The 18,364-nt window shown below is 54.4% G+C and overlaps 1 protein-coding gene across 3 annotated transcripts in view; it reads left to right on the forward strand.

The window, feature by feature from the left end:
• The window catches only part of BCR (BCR activator of RhoGEF and GTPase), a 128,593-nt gene that overhangs the window by 85,310 nt on the left and 24,919 nt on the right, over nucleotides 1-18,364 (forward strand). For all 3 annotated transcript variants that reach the window (XM_058690950.1, XM_058690952.1, XM_058690951.1), the window contains exons 8-14: nucleotides 1,186-1,326; nucleotides 12,735-12,856; nucleotides 14,081-14,249; nucleotides 14,810-14,929; nucleotides 15,806-15,881; nucleotides 17,303-17,407; nucleotides 18,059-18,133. In XM_058690950.1, coding sequence (XP_058546933.1) covers nucleotides 1,186-1,326; nucleotides 12,735-12,856; nucleotides 14,081-14,249; nucleotides 14,810-14,929; nucleotides 15,806-15,881; nucleotides 17,303-17,407; nucleotides 18,059-18,133 — 808 coding nt within the window. The remainder of the gene's footprint in view (nucleotides 1-1,185; nucleotides 1,327-12,734; nucleotides 12,857-14,080; nucleotides 14,250-14,809; nucleotides 14,930-15,805; nucleotides 15,882-17,302; nucleotides 17,408-18,058; nucleotides 18,134-18,364) is intronic.

Here is an 18,364-nt window from a genome sequence, read left to right on the forward strand (position 1 = left end):
ATTTAAGCCATGTAGCATTCTGTCGAGTGCACATTTCATAATACCTCACTCTCCTCCAGTTAAGAGGGAGATGAAAGGCGTGGTTTGGGAAGCTCTGGCAGGTGACCCAGTGGAGTGTCGGAGACCTTTATTCTGTCCCCTCGCTGAGCTGAGCGTCCTGATAGGGAGAAGACAGAGCCACCCTGGGGGGTGGTGTGGGGGTTCTGGGACCACTGACACCAGAACCTTCCTCCAGACTTGTTTCACCTCTGCAGGGGGCTTCTCACCAAGGGGGATTTGAGAGCTAAGTTCTCTCCAGGGCGGAGTTTGTTTCTCTGAACCAGGGTGCTGTTGACCTTGAGCACAAATTATACACGTTCCTGGTGAAGGAGTCAACATTTCCCTCTCGATTCTGTTGTTTTTTTTTTTAATTTTATTTAAATCCAAGTTAGTTAACATATAGTGTAATAATGGTTTCAGGAGTAGAATTCAGTGACTCATCACTTACATATAACACCCAGTGCTCATCCCAACAAGTGCCCTCCTTAGTGCCCATCACCCATTTAGACCATGCTCCTACCCAACTCCCCTCCAGCAACCCTTATAGTTTGTTCTCTATATTTAAGAGTCTCTTATGGTTTGCCTGCCTCTGTTTTTATCTTATTTGAGAGGTTCAGTCTCTAAAGGGGGAGGAGCCAGGAAGGCCAGGTGCTTTCTCCTGAGCTTACACAGACAAGTGGTCCTAGAGGAGACTGATTCTGCCCCCTAGGGGCATGTCGGAGACATTGTCGCTTGTCACAGCTGCAAAGGAAGAGGAGTGCTAGCTAGCATCTAGTGGGTAGAGGCCAGGGATGGGGAGCTGACATCCTACAGTGCACAGGACAGCCCCCACCACAAGGAATGATCCAACCCAGAGTGTTAGGGCCGAAGATGGAGAATCCTGCCCTAGCTCCTGAGAGTGGAAAAGCTTGTTGGCAGCGTGCACACAGCATGGGCTTATGGGAGCATTGTCTAGGTTTAGGACCTGCTTGTGGGATGATACTTGTGCAAGCACTACCCGCATAGCCCTAGCCTGTCTAGAGGTGGTGGTGACGCTTGGCAAGCTGGTGACCCTGGGTCTGCCCAGTGTGTGTCTACAGTTTGCACACAGTGGTGGGGCCTGGGCTGTGCTGTCTCTGATTTGAGTCCTCTCTTCACCCGACACAGGACTTGCTGAAGCACACGCCCTCCAGCCACCCAGACCACCCTCTGCTGCAGGATGCCCTACGTATCTCACAGAACTTCTTGTCCAGCATCAATGAGGAGATCACGCCCCGCCGCCAGTCCATGACTGTGAAGAAGGGAGAGGTGAGCGGGACTGGGGATGGTCTGGGTTTGCTAGCCTGCCCCACCGGGCAAGGGGAATTCAGGGCACCCTTCTCGTCTTTGGCAGACTGTGCCTGCCATTCAGCCTAACACAGAAAATGTGTTACCTTTGAGGGTCTTTGACGCTGGCAGGGTAAAAATCCCTTGTGTGGGGAGTCAGGGTGGAGTTACAGGGCTGCACGCCTCACTTGGCTACCTCTTCTTCCATCGTGGCAGGTTGTATCCACGGCACCCCTTCTTTTCCTCACACCCTTGTCAGCTCATGGTCTGACTGGTGAGAAGGAGGATGTCATTTTGTCTGTCTGGAACTACATGGTTCCTTCTCAGTGTTCTTTCATTAAAAAACAGTCCCAGGTTTTCCCTGCTATCCAAAGGTAGAGTGTTCCTGTGAAATCTTTTGTAAACTGGAGCGCCTGGGTGGCTCAGTCGGTTGAGCATCCAACTCTTGATTTCGGCTCAGGTCATGATCTCACAGTTATGGGTTCAAGCCCTTCATCGGGCTCTGTGCTGACAGGATTTTCTCTCTGTCTCTCTCTCTGTCTCTGTCTCTCTCTCTCTCTCTCTCTCTCTCTCTCTCTCTCTCTGACCCTCCCCTGCTCACGTTCTCTCTCTACCTCAAAATAAATAAACTTAACAAAAAATCGTTTGTAAACTGAAATGGTGTAAAATGAAGAAGCCATTACCATTTGTAAAAGTGAAAATCTTCGGATTTATTTTTGTTACTGAAAACAGATACTAACATAGGTCTTTGGTAAAAGTAAAGTGGTATAACACAGACTTGGTAGCTAGCACAGGAAATCCGTATGATCAGATTTAAGGAATTAAAAGGAAAAAAGAAAGGGAGGTACATGCAGTTTATAGGCCTGACTTGTCTTCAGCTAAGAGGATTCTCCTTCGTCCTCCTCCTCCCTCCTTGCTTAACAGCGACCCCTGGTCTTTATCTCCCTGCACATCATTGAAAAGAGGATATAGAACAGAGGGGCTAAGAATTCATGGACCCAGCCTGCCCCAGTGGCCTCTGACCCTTCTGGGAGGGGCCCAGTGAGATGCTAGGCAGGTGCCATCCTGGGCAGGCAGCACTTAGTGAGAGAGCAGAGTTGTATAAATCTGGAGGCCGGCACCCCACACAAGCATGAGCATCTATTATCAGAAGTAGCACCATGGCAAGGGAAGCTGACCTGCCTCTGGGGTCTTATGCAGGGACAGGAGCCATACAGCCCAGGAAGGACATGGCTGGCAGTGAACCTGACTGTAGTTGCCACTGAAAGCCACTTCTTCCTTCCAGTTCATGTGCTAGGTGCTCGGCACTGAGGCCTGACCCTCCCGTCTCAGGGTTTCTTCTCCTCCTGCCTGGGCTGGTGGGCAGGCCACTCTCAGATCTGTCTTCCCCACTCCTCTTTGGGAAGTGGTACCTAAGTGCTGAGCAGAAAGCTCCCATGTGCCCAGAGTCTCATCAGGCTTGACCATGAGTGACAGGCTTGGTGGGATTTCTCCTGGTGGACCTGGGCCAGGAAGGGCCAAGGAGGAGAGAGGTATCCCCTCCAGTCCACCCTCTGTGCTTGACCAGAGCCTGGAGCCAGGCCGACATCGAGATCCAATGCCAGCATCGCTGTGAACGTACTACCACGCAGCCTGGACAATGCTTGCTCCTCCACTCTGGGCCTGTTCCTCCTTTTTACAGCAGGATGGGAACGCGGGCCCACCTTGATGGGTGCCTGGGCACCCAAAGGGGCATGGTTTATGGAAAGAGCCCTACCAGCCAACATACAGAAACAGTCTCTGAGCTCATAGAAGGCAGAAGTGGGTCCCCAGCACCTCCTAGGACCTCCACACCCAGCTGTCCAGTGGCCAGACCCTGGGGGTTCAGATCTCATTTCCTGAAGCAACAATGGGGCCCTGCCCCTGGTTCACTCCTGCCCCAAGTTTAGGGACCCCGAAGGAGTGCCAAGCTTTGGCCTCCCTAACTGGATGTGGGATTTGCTTCTGCCCAGTCCACTTATACTGAGTGCGTTTGTGCCCAGCTCCTAGGACACCTGCTCTGTCTCCTTTGCCGACTGTTCTTTTATGAGAGCACTGTCCTCCTGGGAAGCAAACGTGCGAGTCCTTTTTCCTCTCAGCTTTTCATATGGTGCTGAGTCTGACCTCAGCCCCCGTATCCTGCTGTTCAGGATCCCTGGAGAGAAATCCCTTCTTGCTTTTCGGATCCTTGGAGGCAGCTGCCCTAGGGAATTGAGGAAAATTGGGAGTTGGCAGCCCTGCCCTTGTTCCCACATCTGTTATCACAGGCTTCCTTCGTGCGGACCCACGGTCAGGGTCTCAGGGCCACCAGACAGGAAATACGTAGGGGCCGGGCACTTCATGAGGACAAGGGCTTTTATCTGTACCCACCGTCTCCCCCATCAGCATCTGGCCCTGCTGGCTTTGATGATACTTGCTCAGTGGGAGGGATCACCTGGGTACCTCAGCTGCAAGAGAGGAGAGAAGCAAATGCCCTCTGAAACGCCGTGAGTCTGACTTGCACGCACCTCCTCTCCCTCCCACGCACGGTAAGGGTGGTGGTGGCCAGCCCAGTATGACAGACAGGTGCCCACACTCATGCTCCCCACCCCCACTGTTCCAGGAGCAGACATCACTATTCAGTCGGGCACTTACACTCCGAGCTGACTGCAGCCGGAGTGTCCTCCTCAGTGTATCCTCTCAGGCTGCCCAACCCAGCTTACAGTCCCCAGTGTGGTAGAAAGGACACTACTTGGATAAGCAACAGACATGAAGAGGAGAGGAGGATGAGGATAGCAGTAGTGTGTGGTAAGTCCTGATTTTTTATCTCAAGGAATCAGTGTGCAAATCAACAAATTGAATAAATCAAGTCAGTGAATCAAGGATCAGAGGTATGAGCATACCTTCCAAAATTATAAAATCACCAGGATTAAATAGGGAAAGAGAGTAACTGGGAAGTATAATTGGGAGTAAGAAATAAATGGAGGAAACTTGCTATTCTTAAAGTACTCTTATTTGATTTATTCTCATTTGGTTATAGTTCTTTAATAAAAAAATATTTTAAAGCTTAAAAAAAAAGGATGTTATAAGGGTAGTCTCCCAACCTGGGTTTAGTCCTGCCCACTACTTACCAGTGGTATTGATTTGGGAAGTCCCTATTTCTTTTTTTTAAATTTTTTTTTTCAACGTCTTTTATTTATTTTTGGGACAGAGAGAGACAGAGCATGAACGGGGGAGGGGCAGAGAGAGAGGGAGACACAGAATCGGAAACAGGCTCCAGGCTCCGAGCCATCAGCCCAGAGCCTGACGCGGGGCTCGAACTCACGGACCGCGAGATCGTGACCTGGCTGAAGTCGGACGCTTAACCGACTGTGCCACCCAGGCGCCCCGGGAAGTCCCTGTTTCTTTGCTGAGTGTCCATATTCTCTGAGGACAGTGACTCAGGGCCTGTGGCCCCTCCATGGGGTTGTTGTGAGGCAGAAAGGATCTCATGACCTCTGAGGGGCTGTCTAAAAGCAGGGGGTGCTGATTTCCCCACATGGACACTGTCCATATTGTAGATGTGGGGAAAGCACCCTCTACATCACCAGTCAGGAGGGAATCTGCAGGTCCCAGGAGGGGTGGGAGCTGCGGGCTACTTCCTCTTAGAACTTGCAGCTGGGGAGGACCTGAGATTTGGAAATACCTGTTGTTTTTTTTTCCTGTGTTCCTGTCTCTAAATTTGGTATATGACATTGAATATCAAGTTTCCAAAAGAAGAGAGGAAGTGGGCTTCTGAGTTCTCTTGATGACTCTGTGAAGTCAGGAGGTATTTTCCAGGTGAGGACACTGCAGCTCAGAAAGGTTGAAGAAATTGGCCACAGTCACACAGCCACTAAGTAGCTAACCCAGGATGTGAGGCCAAATGTGCCCTGGCACCTGTGTTCATCACAGGTGTGTTATGATTTATCGTCACCTCCCACTCCCCTGACACTCCTTTGAACCAATGTCCACCCCTCCTCTGGTCCATGTATGAAGAGCTACCTGGGCATAGGTGGTCACAAGGAGGAGAATGTGCCCCTTTGGTTCAGCATGCTACTAGAGTCTTAAGCACTGAGTGGAGCCCCTTCCCCTGCTTCTCCTGCTGGGAACATGTCGGTGAATAGGGGTTGGGGAGGGGTGTCTCTGTTTCTAGCTCTCTCAGCAGTTTCTAGGGAGAGGAGAGGTACCTCCATTGGCTTGGGTGTTTGGAGGTATTCCCACAGTCACTGCTGGTCCCCTGGGAAGTGGCCTGTCTCCATCTGCTCAACCTGAGTAAGTCAGGGCATTGTGGAGATGCCCCAGTGTGAGCCCTGAGCAGAGCCAACAGCCCCAGCCCCTGCTATGGCTTCTATGATCTCATCATCCTTTTCAGCCAGTCCCCACAGCTCCAGGGCTGTGTTCTTTGAGGAAGAGTGACTTTGGGCAGCATTACAGGTGTCTCCTTGACACTAAACTGTGGCTGGAACATGCTGTCACCAGCCTGCATGCTCTCACCCCTGGCACCCCAGGGCCTGTGAGCAGCAAGCATATCCCAGGAGGATACCCTTCTCAGGCTCCCAGGAACTAGTCAGGACCAAGGGATCCTGCTGGCACTTTTCTTCCCAGGCCTGGGTCCTATGGGCTAGTGGGTGGGTGCTCATTTATTTAGCTGAATTAACTTTACACTGCCAAGTGATTTCCCCATGTGGCTGCCTGCCTGTTCTTAGCACTGCACCCTGTGCTGCCCGGCATCCCCAACTCAGGCTGGGACACAAACGGGATGATTTCGTGTGGGTGTTTTGTTTCCCAACAGCCAGCCACTTCTTGGAACCATTCTCTACCCAGATTCCCAAATGCCCCTCATGGAAGAAGGCAGGTGGGCAGGCCGAATAGGAGCCGCTGAGGAAATGTCACTGGTGCAGGCTGAGGACGAGAGGTGGTGAGGCTCAGGCAGAGGAGAAGAGAGGGCTCTTGCTTGAGGATTAGAGAATTGGAGACTCCAGACCCTGTTGGCAGAGTTTGCAAGAGATGCTGTGGGAAGGGGGTGGGGGTGAAGACAGCATAGGGATTGGGGTTCCAGCGCCATCAGACATGGCATGTGACCTCAGCAATACCACTCACCTCTGAGCAACAGTTTGCTCAGCTGTGGGATTGGGGTGAGCCTAGACCATGTGCTTTCCACAGTTTCAAAGGATGTCCACAACATAGGAGCCCCATAAGGGCAAAGCCAGTGCTCCATGTCTGGGTCTTTTCTCAACCCTTCATAAATATTTGTAAATGGAGCTTGGATTGTCAACCTGTCCAGGCCCAGGTTTGGATTCTTCTAGGAACTTGGGCATGTTACTTACCTCTCTGAGCCTTTCCTTCTCCAACAAGTGGTGGAGCTAGAACCTGCTGCCTGGGACAGTCCTGCCAAGTAAAAGGAGATGTTTTATGAAGCTCTCTCTGCACAGGTCCCAGCACCCAACAAGTGCTCAGTGAACATTACTGCTATGAATCAGCAGTGTGCTTCCCAGGCTCACCCCGCTCTCCACCCAGCAGGTTCCTGTCCTTTCCGGGCTGTGTCATGCTCTGATTTCATCCTCCCCGATCAGTTGTCTTATGAGGTGTCTCTCCAGGGCATGGGAAACAAGAGGCTTTCTCAGGGACCAGGGAGTGGAGGCGTGTTCTGCAGGGAGGTACTGAGAGCCCTCGAACAGGTGTGAGGGCAGGAGGGTCAGGCAGGACCCTCAGCACACACTCAGCTGCCAGGTATGTTGTTTTGGGAACACTTTTTCTTCCACCTTCTGAACCTCCACACCCCACTGAGTTACCCCACAGCCAGGGCTGCTCTGATGGGCAATGTCAGCTGGGTCGCTGGCATGCAGCCAGCCATCCCCAGGTTCAGGTCTTGCTCTGGGGGCATGGGAATGGAGGTTCGGGTCCCTGGCCTCCTCCAGGACCAAACATGCTAAATCCGGCCCTGCTTGGAGCCAAACCAGGCATCCTCAGCCAGCAACTGATGCCTCATTGGTCCTTGCCTTGACCATCTTCCTTCTTCTCTCTGCCCCCACCTGTGCCCTCCTTGGCAACCCTTCTTGGTCTCACCTGGCAAGGCCCTACAGGTTTATCACTAAACTCCAGTTCCTGTACCTGAGGAAACTTCCCAGTACCCCCTCCATGGAACCTTGGGCTCTAGCTTCTTCTTCTCAGAACCTTGTGTCTGAGTCTGCTCAGCTGCTATGACAAAATACCATCAACTAGGGGCTTAAACAACAGATGTTCATTTCTCACAGTTCTAGAGGCTGGGAGTCCCAAGGTCAAGGTGTGTGCTCAGGATCTGGTAAGAGCCTATTTCCCGGCTTGGAGATGGCTCCCAGCTTGGAGATGGCACATGGAGAGATCTCTGTCTTCTTTTTCGTATAAGGACACCAGTCTCATCACAGGCTCCCACTTTCATGGGCTCACCTAAACCTAATCACCCCAAAGGCCCTGCCTCTGGATACTGTCACATTAAGGGTTAGGGCATCAACATATGAATTTTGGAGTAGACACAAACATCAGTCCATAACAATGCACTTCTTCCAGATGGGTCTTCCCTGAATGGGCTCTGTCTAGGGGTGAGGGCCAATGTTGCCCAGATGACAGCTGGAGGAGGCCGGCCAGCCTAGGGGAAGACCCCTGGGGAAGGAGGGGCCCGTCCTCAGAAGACTGCGGACACAGGATGTAACCTCACTATCCTCAGTTTCCTTGTCTGTAGAAATGCGGGTGGTGGTACCTTCCCCACTCAGAGTCATCATCAACTGTGGGAGGCCTGACGACGATAGGGCATCTCTCAACACAAGACCTGTACCTACAGAGGACTTGGCTTATAGTACCAATAGCCCCCTGTGGGGCCCATCTAATCCTCTAAAAAATGCCACCAGGCAGGTATTTGCATCCCTTCTTATGTTTAAGGAAACTGAGGCTCAGAAAACTGAAGTGGCTGAGCCAGCATTATCCCTGCAGAGAGAAGAGGATGGGCCACAGGCAGTGAAGGTGCACAGCAGCGGCTCCAGACACCTCACTCCCTGGCGGGGTGATGTTAGTTTTTCAAGGAGGCAATGCTGTCCCTTCGAGCAGGTGTTCCCCACCTGGGTGTTCCCCACTCCCAAGGGGAGTGCCTTCCCTCCTGCCACCACTACGGTGTCCCAGAGTGCACACAAAGACATGCACACGAGGGGACACACATTGTGATATCCACAGGAACACAAACACACACACAGACATATGGGGGACACATACACATGGACACATAGGTTGGGACACACAGGGGCATGGAAACTTACAGAAGGACATACAGAAACACAGGAACATGACCCACACATGTGGTTACATACACAGGGATACACACAGGGGACACACAGAGACATATATATGGGACACACAAAGAGATTAGTTGGACACACACCAAAAGGGACGCACGCACGCACGCACGCACGCACACACACAAACATGCCTGCCTGCTTGGGGATGCACACAAAGAGACACAGAGACACATGGATTCTCTTTCACACACATTCCTATGGCCCCAGCAAGCTGGCTCTTCTGAGTCACTGTCCCTCAGACCTCAAGAAGCATCATGCTACCCTGTCCTGGGGTCCAGCGGGTTCTAGCTCTCTCCCTACAGCTCTACCAAGGCGTGTTTGCTCTGCATGAGATGCTGAGTCAAAGGGACAGTCCTTATCAGCCACTTGACGTCACACCATCTTTAGACCACAGCCCACAGTGCTATGGGACTGTGACCCAGGTGCGGCCCTGCCTGTGGCCCCTGGAGGACCTGACAGGTGGGCCAGACGGGAAGTCGTACTGGTTCTGAGGGCCTGGGGTTAGGGCTCATGATCATTTTTGAGAGGGCTGTCTCCTGGGCAGGCACAGGCCTCCCGGCTCTACACTGGTCCCATGTGGGCTGTCAGGGTGTCCCTGCAGAAGCCAGGGTTCTGAGAAGAGACCCAAGTGATGGCCATAGGGTCCAGCAGCCTCTCAGATGCCTCGATCAAAGGGCCGAGCATCCCCTCACAAGCTCGCTGTTGGACCTGCAGCTTGTCCATCCCTCCTTTCATTTCTGTCCTCCTCCACAATCATCTACCCTTGGCCTCTCTCTTTCCTGAAATTGGGTGGGTGCAGATGGGGATTTGTTGCTGTTTCTTCATGGGCCTATTTCAGCAGCAGGATCCTTCCTCAGCGTATGGCTTGGAGCTGGGCTCTGAGCAGGGCTGATCCCAGGCCCAGGCTGGCTGACCTCCATAGTCAAGATGTGGCATCTACCCAGGGGTCAGGGCTCTAGACTGTGCATCAGGATGAGACTACCAGCCTTAAGAGTCTGTGCCTCAGGTCCAGCCCCCATCTCCCTCACACTCCATCAGTCTGCTGCCCTCCTGTTCCCTTGGCTCTGGTCTCTGTGCCAGGGTCCAGACTCCCTTTGTGGATCTGCCAGCATGGTAATTGGTAATTGGCCTGTTTTCTTGGGGCTGGGAACCCCCTCCTGCCCATTGGCTGGGTATTTTCTGTTTGGGCATGCTGCAAGACCCAGGGTGGACTGGGGTTCAGAAGCAAGGCCCTGTGCCTCCTCGCGAGGGAGGCCAACTGTGACATGACAGGGAAAACTCACAGTGAATGAGCCTTACTCTGAAGAGCTGCTGCTGTTCACCACCCATGCTGCCAGGGTCTGGCAGGTGACACGCATGATTCACATGCTCCGCATGGCCCTTGGAGACAGGGTGTGGCCCAGAGCAGGGTTTGGACTGGGATGCTTCGAGGGAAGTGTCAGGGTGCCCTCAGCTTTGGGATTTCTCATAGAAAGATGAGGGTTTGCACAGGCAAGCGTTCATGGGGAGGGGCCTGGCGACTGTCACAGTATCAGAACAGGGTCAGCCCATCAGAGCCTCCCAGGGCTGCCGTCTGAGCCCTCGGGGCACCTGTGTGCTCCCCACAGTCAGCCAGCCATATGTCTTCTCAACACAGCAAGGCAGGTGTGTGGGCTGCCACAAGCACCAGGGTGACACTCAATGATCCTGTGGAGGATGAATGTGACACTTCAGCTGAATGTGTGAGCAACAGGACCTCGCAGGGAGAAAAGGTGGGCCAGCTGGTGTGTGGAGGGTGGTCACCGCCTGGATTCTGGGCATTTCTGACCTGTTGACAGAGGGGAGGAGTCTACTTCTGAGCTGGACATAGGGGGCCCTCTGCTGGTGGTGGCCAGAAGCTCAGCCCCTTTGTATGGAGAAAGGATCCATGTTTCATCACAGAAGGTCCCTTGGTCCCTGCCCTCTGGGCTGGAAGACCCTCTGTCCTGTCCCTGCTGAGGGGGCATGTGTCCATTCATTCCTCTGGGACTTCAGGGTCCCAGGACCCATCTCAGACCTGCTCCCCAGTGAGGACCCAGCAGTCAGGTTTACCCCAGGGTCTCCAGCCGTGTGCGGACATTTCTCCAGGTGCACACTTTTTTGCTTCCTGTGGGTGTCAATGCCAGGTGGGCTGTCTGCCCATGGCAGGCAGGCACAGGGTGAGTGACAATGAGCCATGGCCTTGGCACACAGGCAGCCTTCCAGCCCTTCCACTCATGCTCTCCCATTTAAATCATTTGCTCTCTGTAGCCAGGACCCAGCTGGCCATTGTGAGCCAAGCTGAATGCGACAATGACGTGTGGCCTTTGCACCTGGGAGTGTTGGGGCCCAGCCCAAGCTATACTTGCTTCTGGGCAGCCCTGCTGGCTCCAGCTCTCGCAGAGAGTATGGGAAAGTTCAGGGAGGCAGATATTCCCCGAGACAACTCTGAGGCTGCAGGTCGCCGCGGAGCCAGGCGTGTGGGCCTGCCAAGTTCACGGGGCGTTGGAGATGCCTCTTGCTGGGGAGATGCTATGGGTCTTTGCCCACTCTTATATATGTACCTGATCCTCCAGACCCTTCCCTGGCCATCACAGTGAGAAGTGGAGAGTCACCCTCTCTGGGGGGCCTTCCCTGGAGCCAGGCTGGCTGGGTTGCCTCTAAGCACCTGGTCTCTCTCCCCTGGGTTTGTGAGTTCCCAAGGACAGAGACTGCTCAGCGTTGCTGCTTGCTCGCTCACTGTGCTGCCTGGGACAGGTGGTAAACCTATCTGAGGCTCCCATTTCTCACCTGTGAAATGGGCCTAAGGACCTGCCCACAGGGTGTTCTGGGGATCCCATCCAATAATCAGGCCATGTACTTGCTTGCACAGCATACTTGGAATGTGCACGGGGAAAGGAAAGGCTCACCACGTCAGCCTCTCGTCCTGTCTTTGTGTCCTTGGCATGGTACAGCATTGACCCACATGAGGTTCTGGGCACTGTTTTTCAGATGAATTACTGACTTACCTTGGTGTGCCATTCACGGCATTCAGCCACCCCTGGAGCTGTGTGACCCAGTGGGAATGTTCTGGTCTTTCAGATGAAGTACCCGGGTGCAGAGGCGTGTAGCTTGCTGGTGGGCTAGTGCCTCGCATCCCCCTTCTAGGTCTAGGTCCAATGGGCCCTGGGAAGGTCATCTCAGACTCAGGCTGTCGGAATCCAGGCATCCTATGTGGGCTTCTGCCTGTCAGTGGGCATTGACCTTAGAAAGCTTAGAGCATGGAGTCCCATCTGTAGGCACACTACTCAGCTTCCTATTGCCCTCGAATTAAGTCCAGGGGCACCTGGGTGCCTCCGTTGGTTAAGTGTCTGACTTCAGCTCAGGTCATGATCTCATAGTTTGTGGGTTCGAGCCCTGCATCGGGCTCCACACTGGTAGCATGGAGTCTCCTTGAGATTCTCGCTCTCTCCTCTCTGCTCCTCCCCTACTCGCACCTTCTCTCTCTCTCAAAATAAATAAATAAACTTTAAAAAACAAAAGCGGAAAACTAAGTTCAGCCTCTACCATGATTGTCGGGGCTGCCCCCTTAAAGTGTTCTGGGCCCACCTCCTCTCCACTCACCAGGCTGCCCCACCCATGCCTGGAGCACCAAGCTCTTCTAGCCACAGGCCTGGGCTATGATGGTCCCTCTACAAGAATGTCCTTCACATGGCTGGCCTATTGCCCATTCTGGGTCTCCAGTTGCTGTCTCGGAGAGGCGTGGACCGCCCTGCCCACAGGGGTTTTTCCTGCCATCATTTTCTCTGCAGGCCATCAACGTAGCTATAGTGTTCCCCCTCCCCAGCCTCCAAGCCAATGGCTGGTACTCTATCCACTCACCCTCCTCAACAGGCCAAGCACTCAAGAAACTTTACTGAACAAAGAGGAAAGTGTAGTGTGTGTTTGCTGAGACAGAGGGAGCACTGGAGAGTGGGCCTGAAAGTAGGAGGCTGAGGGTGTGAGGGCCTGCCCCCCTGCTGGCCCACCGCCCTAATTCGAGCCCGCACCATCCCCCTGCCCCCCCTATAGCACCGGCAGCTGCTGAAGGACAGCTTCATGGTGGAGCTGGTGGAGGGGGCCCGCAAGCTGCGCCACGTCTTCCTGTTCACCGACCTGCTCCTCTGCACCAAGCTGAAGAAGCAGAGTGGAGGGTGAGTGACTACATGGCGCCCATCCTGCCGGGTGGGAAGGGTCTTGGGGTCGGGGGGACAGGGTGGGTTTCACAGATCGATGAAACCTGGCTTTTGTTTTTCTCTTGTGACATGAGCCCAAAGAGTTCTGTAACTATGTGGTCAGGATATACTCTTTAAGTTACATTGTTTCCAACTGGCCATGATGCCAGGCTCAGGGTTAAAGGTCATCATTAACAACCTGGAGACAGTCTAGTTCAGGATCAGTGACCAGCCTATTGCCTCCTATAGATAAAAGGGGGATCGGGGTGCCTGGGTGGCTCAGTTGGTTAAGCGTCCAACTTTGGCTCAGGTCATGATCTCAAGGTTTGTGAGTTCCAGCACTACGTCGGGCTCTGTGCTGACAGCTCAGAGCCTGGAGCCTGCTTCAGATTCTGTGTCTCCCTCTCTCTCTGCCTCTCCCCTACTTGTGCTCTGTCTCTAGCTCTGTCTCAAAAATAAGTAGACATTAAAAGAAAAAAAGGGGGACCTACCTGACAAGGTACTGTTGGGCAACTGTCATGTCATGACCCAGGAAGAGTACGTGGCAGGACAGGGAGCTGCAGGGTCTAGTACAGGCTGGCAGAGTGGGGCCGGTATCACTGGACCATCACTGTATTTTGTCTCCCCATACCTGTGAGAGCTTCTAAATTGTTCTCAGCCTAGGCTGCAGGTGCTCCCCCACCACACACACACACCTCTTCCTGGGACTCAGATCACCCAGGTTGCACCAGCTGGAATGGAGGAAAGAAGGTTATGTTGGGAAAGACCAGAGCTAGGCTCTTTCCCCCGTTCTGAGCAGATTTAAATCAGTCACCTCAGAAGAGAGCCTCAGTTTCCCCTTCTGTCAAGGCAGAGGATTACCCCTGGTAGGTCTGTAGCCCCTCAAACTCTACAGCTCTGTGGGTGTCTGCAGTCCTGTCCTGCCAGTGGATTCCCCGATATGCTCCCACATCAGGGAGCCAGGGAGCCGCCACCATCAGCCCAGGATAAGGTGGACCTGGCCTAAGTCACATGTGCAGAGTGCCCATTCCCAGGGTCACCAGTGTCTGCCGATGGCCTTATGCCAGCCTGCTACATGGACCACAAGCTAGGTTTTAAGTTCAGGTAAACTGCGCAAGCCCCAAACTTGGGGTTTCCCGGCTCTTGAAAACAGTGACGTTAGCGAAGGAAAGCAGAGTGTTAATGTGTGGTTTCCTCACTCAGCAAAACCCAGCAGTATGACTGCAAATGGTACATCCCGCTCACGGATCTCAGCTTCCAGACAGTGGATGAGTCGGAGGCGGCTCCCAACATCCCCCTGGTGCTGGACGAGGAGTTGGATGCCATGAAGATCAAGATATCCCAGATCAAGAATGATATCCAGAGAGAGAAGGTGAGACCAGCTGGAAAGGAGCAAGGCTGGGCTCTGCAGCTTGAGTGGCAGCAGCCCCTTGCACACAAGTATCTGACCCACTCCTGAGCCTGGGGCCTGCTGGGACCCCTGTGAGCCCGCCGTCAAGCTTGGAGCCATCCTGCATGGGGGGTGGGAGGGGTGCTCAGCTGCCCTAATGGGGACAGCATATCAGGCGGGGGAACAGCCCCTCCAGCCCACCCTAGGCCGGCCCCCAGTTGTTTCTGGAGAGGTTTACAAGACTTGAGGAGCAGTGAAGATGGGGCATTCAAGTGTAGGATTAGGCCCGGCCAGAGCAGGTACCATGAGGTGGCCACAGACAAAGTGGGTCCCCAGAAGGTTGGGCTTCAGCTCGGGGATGCCTGGCTGAGGTGGGCTCAGCAGGACAGGGGTCTCCTCAACCCTCACCCACCTGCTGGCCTACTACACCACAAACCGAACAGGTTGAGGGAGGCACCGGGGGCAGTGGGACTGGGCCAGGCAGGAACGGGTAACAAGGGGCCCCCAGAATGGAAATGTGATCATGTTGCCTCTCCCCACAGAGAGCAAACAAGGGCAGCAAGGCCATCGAGAGGCTGAAGAAGAAGCTTTCAGAGCAAGAGTCACTGCTCCTGCTTATGTCCCCCAGCATGGCCTTCAGGGTGCACAACCGCAATGGCAAGGTGAGTGCCCCTGGCTCCCATCTATCTAGAATCTCACTGTGCTGTGGCCGAGACTCACCACCCAGCTGTGTGGCAGCTGTGGTCTCTGGCTCCTGTGTGGCCTCTACAACAGCAGCCCTCTTCTTCTGGAGAATGTTCCCATGCCAAGAGACACTTGTTCAGTATAGCACACCCAGGCCCATGTGTCCCTCTGACTTGTGCTTTAGGCCGGAGCCCCCCAGACTGACTGACAGCTGGCTCAACCCCCACAGCTGGGCGGTAACAGCGTCTCCAAGAAGTTCAAATAGGGCAGGGGGTTCACAGATCTGTGCAGACCGGGCTCTTCGTACGGGGATTCTGTCCAGGGACCTTGTGAACCTGCGAGGTACCTTCTCTCCTGAGTCTGGCTCCTGGTGCCATCTGGAGCCCGGGCCTCTCCCTCTGGGGCTGTGGGCATCACGCATAGCTGTCAGCGTGCAGCTAGGAGAGGCAGCTGGTGGGCTCTGCAGGAGCCTTGTCTCTGGGTCGCAGCTCAGGGCTCGTGTGTTAGACACAGGTGGTCACTCAAAGTGGCATCGGCCTCTGCAGATCCCATCTGCTAACCTCTGTGGCCCCTAAGCTACAACATGTCATGCCCTGGCCCAGGCAGTCCAGGCAGGGGGGCTGGTGCCAGAGGCAGAGCTGCCCAGGGCACAGGAGCTATGGCCTGAAGCCCAGCTGACAGGAAGGGTGGAGAGTGCCAGAAGCATGAGCCAAGCCATGAGCACACTCAGCCACCAGGCTCCAGCCAGTCTCTGGCCCCAAGGTGTGCCTTGGAGGGGTGCACTGCAGGACTCTATGTGGGTGCCTGAGCTGCAGTGGAGGTAACCGGGGTGTATTCTCCTTCTCACCCCCTAGAGTTACACATTCCTCATCTCATCTGACTATGAGCGTGCTGAGTGGAGAGAGAACATCCGGGAGCAGCAGAAGAAGTGTAAGTGGCATCCGCATGTAGAGGCTTAGAACCTCAGGCCTGGATGCTCATCTCCTCCTGTGGTTTCAAGCCTTTTCTTTCTTCCTGAGGAGCTGGGCAGTGGCACTCTTATCCAAGTGAGAGTCTATAGGGAGCTCTGATTCAGAAAATAAATTGGTCAGGAGCTCCTGCCAGGGCCCTACCCCCTGTACCCCCTTTCCAAGGCTTTCCCCACATCCCCTGTGCATCACCCCCTCCCACTTTCTGACCTCCCCTATGAACCCTTCCTTCCCACCACCCCCCCACCCATGCCTTCCCCCAATGCCCTGCCTGTCTCCTGAACCTGCCTACTCCCTGTGGCTCCCCCTGTACTCTTGCCTGTCCCCTCAGCAGGTGCTATTGCCAAAGGAGCCCTTGGCTGGACCAGCCTGAACAGCCACACTGTGCTGGCCCCTCTCTGCTATCTGAGGGGCCAGCACTTGACCACTCTTAGGATAGGGTGCTTGCTCCTGTCTGGGGCAGTCCATTCCCTGGGCGCTTCCCTCTCTTAGCTGTTCTTTCCTGCTTCTCCCAAGCTCAGAGCTGCCCCTGGTTCTGTCTGGCCGTCTTCAGGGGTGGGAAGACAGACTCTGCCACAGGTCCTGTTTCCTTCCTCTGCCCCCCAGCTGTATAGTTTGGGATTCCTCAGCTGTCTTGTTAAGAGGTTCCCATGTGCACTCTGTGTGCCCACTGTTCTGAGAGTGTCTGCAGAGAGAGCCAGGCTGAGCACCGTGTCCCAGGTGGGCTGGGAGCCCCACATGCCTCTGCCCTGTCCTGAGCTCCCTACCCTCCAAGCTTATCATCCATGCCTGTGCTGAGCCAGTGTCCCCCACCCCCATCCCCCGCAGTGCCCCTGTGTCCTGGAGGACGAGGCACTCCTGGCAGCTCTGATGGCCGGTGCCTGCTGCCCTGCCCATCCATGCTCATGTCCCGGGTTTCCTTTTGTAACCAGGGGACCCCAACCATTTGCAGCATGTCAGCGTCTATTCTCTGCTCAGCACCGTAACAGAAATAAACCCCTTTTCCTCACCGGGTGGGGATGGGGAGCCCTCATTAGCAGAGTGCAGGGCAGGGTTGTACTGGGTGTCTGTGGGGGGATACCCCACGGGAAGGTTCTGCAGGTCACCACTCACAGTTGCCTGGCCAGCTCATGGGTTTGCAAGCATTATGCTAATCCCGTCCCCACCAGCCAAACCCAGCCTGGGCCAAAGCCACACCTTGCTTGGCCACTTACCAGCTCCTCTCGTGGGAGCAGATCGCCCCCTCCTGGCCATCACAGCTCCTCACCAGGGTGTGGTGCAGGTCCAGTGCAGGCACATTGGAGAAGGCGCTCTGGGTGTCCCTGGAGTCTGAGGAGCCATGCTGACTGGCTGGCTGATGCACCTGGGTTCCACTTTCTTCAGGTTTCAAAAGCTTCTCCCTAACATCCGTGGAGCTGCAGATGTTGACCAATTCGTGTGTCAAACTTCAGACCGTCCACAGCATTCCACTGACCATCAACAAAGAAGGTGGGCTGTCCTCACAAGGGCTGCTTTCCCTTTTTGCTGCCAGCACTGTCTGTGAGACCATGGGTTTTCATCCTGACAGAATGTGTGTGCTGCATAGGGTCTGTTGGCCCCTCCCAGGGGTAGATGGGATGGGTCAGGGGTGGTCTGTCCCCATGACTTTGTGCCTGGTCACATGACGCATCTTGGATCCTCTGTGCTTTGGGTTTGGTCCTGCTCCCCTGTCCTTCCAGCCAGGCACTTCCCACCCACACCTTTGGTCATGCTGTGTTTTGCATTCACTTGCACACACACTTATGTACGTACACTCATTCCCACTCATAGGTATGTGCTTGTGCACATGAACACATGTCACATGCCACTCCTCACATGACAACATGCATGTCACATGACACACCCTACCCCTCCCCTCTCCTGTCCTGGGAACCTTACTGTGTTTCAACCCAGTCCCTGGTCTGCCTGTGTTGTAAACCCAACTCGGATCCTAAGACCCCTGAGACAGAGGCTACAATGGTTATGTTTCTGGCTCATGATATCACCTGGCCCCATGCTGAGCAAATGGCAAACCCTCCCGTTGAGGGTTGATTTTGAAGCACAGCCTGTCATTTGCCTCCCTCAGGAGAACGATGCTCACCTCTTTGGTCTCTTGCGCAGATGATGAATCTCCGGGGCTCTATGGATTTCTCAATGTCATCGTCCACTCCGCCAGCGGCTTTAAGCAGAGTTCAAGTAAGTGGTTACTTTGAGGAAGAAGGTGACAGGGCACCAAGCTGGAGGCTGTGGACCCTGGAACCAGGGTCGTGGCTCAGAATATCATCAGGTGCCTTTGGCCCTTAAACGGGTGAGGTCCTGTGCTGGTTGATACCCAGAGTGGACCGTTGCCTTCTTTGGTCTGTGGACAGGATGTGTGAGCTGGTGAGTTGCCCCCTGCAGGCGGGTCTTGTAATTGCAGGCACTGGA

This window comes from Neofelis nebulosa, chromosome 11 (assembly GCF_028018385.1).
Source record: "Neofelis nebulosa isolate mNeoNeb1 chromosome 11, mNeoNeb1.pri, whole genome shotgun sequence".
NCBI lineage: Eukaryota > Metazoa > Chordata > Mammalia > Carnivora > Felidae > Neofelis > Neofelis nebulosa.